This window comes from Melozone crissalis, unplaced genomic scaffold (genome assembly GCF_028551555.1).
Source record: "Melozone crissalis strain CALT ecotype California unplaced genomic scaffold, PUWL_Pcris_2 ptg000016l_1, whole genome shotgun sequence".
NCBI lineage: Eukaryota > Metazoa > Chordata > Aves > Passeriformes > Passerellidae > Melozone > Melozone crissalis.
In genome coordinates this window covers 26207282-26214609 of record NW_026535794.1, presented here as the reverse complement: position 1 = coordinate 26214609, position 7328 = coordinate 26207282, and the positions used below count along the sequence as shown (strand labels likewise).

Here is a 7328-nt window from a genome sequence, read left to right as displayed (position 1 = left end):
TATGTTGCAAAAGCCCCAGAGTAGTTTTTATTTAAAATGTTACTATCATAAAATTCCAGACTATGAAATGAAGACTTTGGATTCCCATTCAAACATTACCCATCCCCCCTTTTAAAATATATTGATGCATAATCACAGAACATAAAACATGCTGCAATGATACAAATATATTTTTTGATACAGAAATTACAGTACATAATAAACCATGAAAACAAATTGAGGCACTAGACTGAACATCAGTTCTGTTCTGCACTAGCAGTGAAGCTGATAGACTCGCTCTCAATGAACAAAAGAATACTTGCTTGTTTAGTAAACATAACTCTACAGGTCATATCAAACATGTGCTTTGTTGTGAGATATCACCAGGGTTGCTGCTCCTTTCAGAACCACAGCACACCTACACAACACGTGTCACTGCCACAATATGAAAAATAATACTTTTATTGAATGTACAACTCGAAAAAAACCAAACCCCTTCAGTTATTAAATAAATAATTATTTCATACAGTGGTTAGTTTATATTACACTGCATTGGCCATTAGAACAAATGAAGTTTAATAAATAATGCACGGGAACATCTCATTTACGCCTCCGTTCGTAGCTCTGTGCTATGCTCCCTTCAGAGGACCCTGCAAAGACAAAGCAGATTGAAGCACAAGGTACAGCCTTGCATGGGCACCAGCAAGCACACAAAGTGTCAGACACCTGCAGCCAGCTGGCACCAGCAGGCACCAGAGGCATGTTTGGAGCAGAGACCAGGGCCCCTGGCCCATCCCTGAGCTGTTTTGGCTCGATGTTACCTCTCAGACTACACTGTCCTCCAGAAGGCTGAAGGTCTGAGCAGTGATTTCCAGCTCTCATCTGCTGAGCTGCTTGAAGCACCATTAACTCAGAGCCCCTTTACCTCCCAGTGATTCATCCTACTGATGGGATCTAAGCATTCAGGTCAATTTGTGGCAGAGGGTTTCTGCACAGACATATCCACCTTCATTCCTGTGCAGTCAGCTCCTTGCCAGCTCTTGGAAACTCCGTGAGCACAAGCCCTGCACTCAGGGATGATTTTACTGTGCACTGTGGCAGGAGCCAAGCTCCTCAGACGTACTCAGACTACCATGCTGACAAGCTTCAGGCTAAAATAGTCTTAAGCAACACATTTTATTTTTAGTAGTGGTAGATCTCTCCTTCTTGCTCATTTAAAATGAGAGTGAAATCCAGAGAGCCTTTCTTGAGCAAGGATGTCCCCAAACCAGAGACAGAGCCATCAGCATCACCCTGCTCTGGCCGCTGAGGCTGTAAATCAGCAATGTGCTCACACCCAGAGGGACAGCACCTGCTCCTGCCCACTACCAGGGAGCTCAGGGGCCTCCTGCAGAAGAGAACCACAGCATGGGGTAAAGGTCCTGCCCAGTTAAATATCTCCCAAAAGGGAGAAGTGAGGGTAGTCCTAACACTCACTATTCCTGATCTTGCTTTGATTACACAGTCCTCAGGACCCATCTTCTCCTCCGGTGGAGCAGAAAAAAGTTCTTATCCTTTCCCCCTCAAGCCTCCCTGCAGAGGCAGAAAAGCAGTGAGTTCTAGTTTTACCTGTCAGACAGGTATTACATAGCCCAACAGAGTAAAATATCATTATTCCCTTTTGTCAGAAATACCACATAACAGTATCCTGACTATACCTGCAATTTTGAAATTAGGGCAATAATATCTTTGCATTTTTTAAAACATTTTCTGTATTTTACATTCTCATATTAATGTAAATGTAATCCCAGTGGAAACCAAACAAAATTTATTACTTACAGGCTATTTACTTTTGTGATAGCAGATATATTTACAGGTATTATGCATTTAATAGCTATTGCCACTGCAGAAAATTGTACAAAATTATTCATGATACGTAGCAATTTGCAAAATAATGCAGAGAGCAATATTACTAGTCTTGAAGGGGGTTTAATTGAAAATAAAAGTTACTGACAACCATAATTGCAGAATATAGATCCCAGCACGTATCCACATAATGTAAAGGTGTCAGCTAGTAATTTAACTTTTATCATCCATTTAACAAAACAGTGAGAACTATTTCAGAGACATGAAATACATATTATTTTTTTATTTTTTTAATTCTTATCCTGGAGAATCAACTGATAGTTTATGGTTCACAGTGAGGGATTTCCACAGTACAGCCCTAGAGCACAGGGAAGGAAGGTAGAGCTGTGGGGAGACTCTGGGTTCTGCACAGGAGGGGAGAGCAGAATTCTGCCCCACATGGATGCTATGGGAAAACAAATTCACAGTACCCATTCAGAGTTTAAAATGCTTTAGGTGAAGTCAAAAGCTGAAAGAGACTGTGAATGTTTCACAGTCTGATCTGCAGAATGAGGTGGTGTTAATGGCAAAGTTCTGTTCTCTCACCTTCTACTACAAGTATTAGGAATAAGGGTCTCCAGAGAAGATATCCTTTTACCTGATGGAATCTGGATTTAGACCACAAGTTAAGTGACCCTTGCATTTTCAGCCTCCACATTTTTCTTGTTATGTCATTAAAATTTAGGGGTTTTTGTTTTAAAAGCACTGGCAGAACATGCAAGGACAGGACAGTAATGAAAGTGCTCTGGGGAATTCTACCTGAGCTTGCCAGCAGCTCAGACCAGCCTGGTCATTTCAAGCATTGAGGTGAACTCTGAAATATCTCAGGTAACAAAGAAAATCCTGATTTTTTCACAGAGAACTCTGGATCTACACTACATGAAAGCTGCTTCTTCCATCCGCTGGGAGAGAACAAAGAGGCAACGGAATGAAGAGGCTGTATATCACCAAGTATCAAATTTAGTCAAATACATACCAGAATTTAAAGATCTTTTGCCCATAAGTCCAACAAAGGAGTCTGTTTTATGCCCTGAAAAAATATATTTAGGGGTATTTTAATACATTTTAACTAGGCAGGCTTTTAAAATAACAGGTTCTTGCAAGGAAAGAAGACAGGGTCTGAAACTGTTTATATCGCAGACCAGTGGTTCACATCACTCTCAGACAACAGAGAATGAACAGCAGTCTGGCTAATCAGACTGAACAGGATAGACCAAGGCACAGGCCAGTTAGTGGACACCTTCTCATTAGGTTTGATAGACCTTTGGTTTTGGGGGTTTTTTAAGTATAATGGAAAACCAATGGCCACTAACAGTACAAATCTTATTTCTCTCCTGTTACAACTCCTACTGATCCGAGCAAATGCACAAGAAGGCAGTGTCTTGGTATAGCCTGTGTGGTGCATCTCTTCTACCTGTTGTTGTTTTATTTCTGTAATGTGGAAGAAAATCCTCCCTCACAGGTCAGGTGGAGCCCTTACTGGAGAGGAGGCCAATGGGACTCTATGTCTGGACACGTCTGAGCTAGACAGTCTGGCTCTATCTTTGGAATATTTATAAGTTCAGGTATTACCTTCCTGTCCCTTTAGTAATTCTCAAGACATTGGAAGTGTAGAGGATAAATTACTCCAAGATTAGGCCTACAGTATATAGGTTATAGTAGTAGCTATAGTTTCAGACAAGGAATGAAAATGAACTGTTCTGCTTTATCCAAGGCGGCTTTTGAGTCAAATGTAGAAGTTTCTCTTTGGAAAGAATTTTGCTTGGTGAATTCATACACAAAGCAAGATACTCAGACCTCACATGTATTAATTCAAGCTGAAGCAATTTCAGAAAACTATAATTTTTTACTTTAGTCAGAAGGTAATTTGGCATGAGCTTTGTATGAGACTCTTTATTTGGTCTTCCAAAACATAACCCCAGAGAAAGCACCTTGTGGATAATAGAACACTGTGACAGTCGCTGGCCTCTGTGGACAGAGGAGGTTTCACAGAATATAAGATAATATTTACTTAATAAAAATCTTCCAATTTCATTTTAAATATCATGAGATAACTTCAGAAAATAAAACTACCACTGTGCAGAGCAAGGTAACACCCCAGTGCTGATAGCATCTCCTGCTTGGTGTTACACAGAAGCAGAGCAAGGCACACTTACGAGTGGGGCAAAATATAGCACTTCATATGGCAGCACATCATCAGTCAGCCCCTGCTGTGGGCAGGAGTCTGATTCCAAGACAATGCTGAGGGCACAGATGCAGCATCTCGCACGTGAGGACTGTGTGCTCCCATGAAAGCATTCTTGGGGACTTGGGAATTCATTATTCTAATCTTCCAGATTTTACCATCTTAATTGCTCCTCTCAGAGTCTGGCAGTAAGCCTGCCTTGCCAATGAGAAAGGCTTACAAAATCCCCCCATGGGAAATAAGAGAGAGCTGCAACATCCGCACATTAATATGGATTGAAATCTCAAAGCTCGCAGCAGCTCAGATGAGATACAGGCTCACAGTGGCACTGAAGGGGAGGTTTCAATTCTTTAATAGATCATTTCTCCACCAGTGGTGCTGCCAGTCCCTGGCTGAAACCAGACACCTTCTAAATAATCCTGTCAAATACACTATTCCCTATTTGAATGTCTTCTCATGATTACTCAAAGTATTTGTAATTTTTGAACTTACTTTTGTGAGAGATCTGGCCATATCCTGATTGGAAGAGGAAAGGAAAGAGAAAAAAGACAAAAAGAGTTGTTAAAAAAGGATTGGCATATACATATGATGCTACTGCAATGCTTTGAAAAATCAGATACAAAAACTAACCTACGCATATTCCACTTAAGGGAATTAGGGTGATGGTTTACAACTGCATTTCTCTTTGAAGAGGCTAAAAACTTGTTTCAGCTTAACCCATACAATTTAGATTAGTTTAGCTCCAATTTCTTAGATAAATTATTGGTTGAGTAAGCACGTAGAAAACATGACAATAATTGTATACTCAACCAGTTTCCACTTGGTGTTTCAGTGGCATATATGCTGACCTATGAATTATCACGCTATCCTTTACGGGGATTTACGGGCTGTAACAGGTACACACCCAAGACTTTAAAGTCCTCTTTTCCAATCAGTGAGTTTATCTCATATAAAACTTGAAAGAAACAACAAAGCAAAAAAGCCTAAACCCAAAGTACCCTCACGGCAGCCTAAGAAACAGATGTAACACACAATCCCGAGCGATAACCGTGTAAGGTTTGGGCAGGCACTGGGAGAAGAGCAGTGCGGAGAGGTGTGAGCAGCCCCCTCCCCGCTCACCGGCATCCCGCTTGCCCATGAGGCCGAAGAACTGCTGGGGCCGGGGTCTGCGGGCCATCCTCTGCAGGAAGTGCTCCAGGGGCAGCGGCAGCTCCTCCTGCGGGCGACAGCGGCGGCGCTCAGAGCGGAACCCCCTTCGGTCCCGGCCGGGCAGAGCCGGCACGGAGGCAGCGGCACAGAGCCCTTCGCTGCACAGAGCCCCCGGCTCCGAACTCTTCCCCGCACGGAGCCCCCGGCCCTGAACCCTTCGCTGCACAGAGCCCCCGGCTCCGAACCCCTCGCTGCCCACCCCGCGGGGCCGCCGGCGCTCACCTTCCCCTGGTCGCTGTCGGACCAGTCGGACCAGTAGCTGAGGTCGTCGGTGGCTCCCATCTCCTCGCCCAGCGCCTGTGACGAGGCCAGGAGGAGCACGGCGAAAGCCAGCGGGAGCCTCATCGCCGCCGGGACGTCCTGCGGGGGCAGAGGATGGAGCCGTGACAGCCGCGGGCGGGCACAGCGCACAGCCCGGACACACAGCCGTGCCCGTCCGGACACGCAGCCCCCGGGCACACTGCGGACACACAGCCCCCGGGCACACTGCGGACACGCTCCCTCGCACGGACAGCCCCACGCTGCCCGGTGACACCGGCACCCCCGCCCCGACTGCTGCGGACCCCTCTGGAGAGACACACACCCCACACCAATTACAGCGGCACACAGCTCGGTGTGCTCCCCAGCGCACGGACAGACACACAGACACACGAAGTCAGCGGAGCCCCTTCACACACGCACGTACAGGGGAAGATTTAAACACACCCTCACACGTCTATGCACATCTAGGATTCACACCTTCCCAAAAACTCACACGCAGACAGATGCATCCCCCTCATGCACACATCCAGGTATACATGCATCACTCATGAACTCATAGAAAGAGCTACACACCTTAAATGCTCACCCCCACCTAGGTACGTAGCTGTCCACACACACAAACACAGAGACACATGTGTCCAGAGGTGCACACTCATCCCTTTGCACACCTGGACACATAAGGACAGGCACAAAAACATGCTGGCACATCCAAGCACGCACGTGCGGACACACAAACACGAACAGACGCCCCCCAGAGAGGCACACACGTACAGACCGGGACAAAGCAGTACACACACACCCCCCCTCACAGCCCCAGGACAAGCGCACACGGGCACGGCCGGCCGGGCTCCCGCGGCTCACGCACCGTCAGCAGCGGGCAGGGCGAGCGCCGCGCTCCGAGCGCATTGGCCGGCCGCGGGCGCGCTCCCCGCTTTATATGCCGGGAGATGGGGAGGGCCGGGACAGCCTCATTTGCCTAAACGCAATTACCCCCGGTTTTATCGTCCCAGCCCCGTGACAGCCCCCGCCCCGGCGAGCAGCCCCCGCCCCCCGCTCCGGCGGCGCCTCTCGGCTCTGCCCAGGGCCAGCGGAGCGGGCGGCTCCTTCCCGTCGCTGCCCGGGGCCAGAGCAGCGGCTCCCGTCGCTGCCCCGCCGCTCCCTCCCCGCCGCTCCGCGCCCTCGGGGCCGCCCCACACCGTCCCGGCGGCGGACGCGGCGTGAGGGTGTGGATCTGGTGAGGGATGCGGGATGCGGATGTGAGGGTGCAGACGCCGCTTGTCGCCTCTGCCACCCGCCCCGCTCCCCCAGGGCACGGAGAGATGCTCTCCGCATTGGGGCAGCCTCCGGGCCCGGGCCGCTTCCTGCCCCCGGCTCTGTCTCCCCCGTGCCGCTGCTCAGGTAGCCCCAGCCCACCGGGACTAAAAGTGAGGGAGGCGCGAAGCTGAGGAGGGCCTGACAGGGTGGGTGCCGGCTTGGGGGGTGTGTGTTCCTGCTCAGGGGCTGCCATGGCCAGGTCTGGGGTGTGTGTTCCTGCTCAGGGGCTGCCATGGCCAGGTCTGGGGGGTGTGTGCCTGCTCAGGGGCTGCCATGGCCAGGTCTGGAGTGTGTGTTCCTGCTCAGGGGCTGCCATGGCCAGGTCTGGGGTGTGTGTTCCTGCTCAGGGGCTGCCATGGTCAGGTCTGGGGGGTGTGTGCCTGCTCGGGGACTGCCATGGCCAGGTCTAGGGTATGTGTACCTGCTCGGGGGCTGCCATGGCCAGGTCTGGGGGGTGTGTACCTGCTCGGGGGCTGCCATGGGCAGGTCTGGGGTG

General features: G+C 49.1%; 1 protein-coding gene across 2 annotated transcripts; it reads right to left on the bottom strand.

Annotated features, from left to right (window-relative positions):
• Nucleotides 1–6474, bottom strand: TAC1 (tachykinin precursor 1). Of its 2 annotated transcripts, XM_054274136.1 has the most exons (6): nt 6384–6474; nt 5480–5617; nt 5168–5264; nt 4541–4564; nt 2840–2893; nt 1–629 (listed from the first exon to the last, which is right to left on the bottom strand). In XM_054274136.1, exons 2-6 carry the CDS (start codon nt 5600–5602, stop codon nt 580–582), a joined length of 348 nt encoding a protein of 115 aa, XP_054130111.1. In that variant the 5' UTR covers nt 5603–5617; nt 6384–6474; the 3' UTR covers nt 1–579. The 2 variants fall into 2 exon arrangements, with proteins under 2 accessions (XP_054130111.1, XP_054130110.1); XM_054274135.1 differs by lacking the exon at nt 2840–2893 and having other exon boundaries at nt 6384–6456.
• Between the last annotated feature and the right edge of the window lie 854 nt (nt 6475–7328).

Coding starts and splice junctions, on each gene's coding strand:
- TAC1 (XM_054274136.1), bottom strand. CDS start 5,602: ATGAGGCTCCCGCTGGCTTTCGCCGTGCTCCTCCTGGCCTCGTCACAG. Junction 2,894..4,540: donor TGGCCAGATCTCTCACAAAA/GTAAGTTCAAAA, acceptor ATATTTTTTCAG/GGCATAAAACAGACTCCTTT. Junction 630..2,839: donor CAAAAGATCTTTAAATTCTG/GTATGTATTTGA, acceptor TTGTCTTTGCAG/GGTCCTCTGAAGGGAGCATA.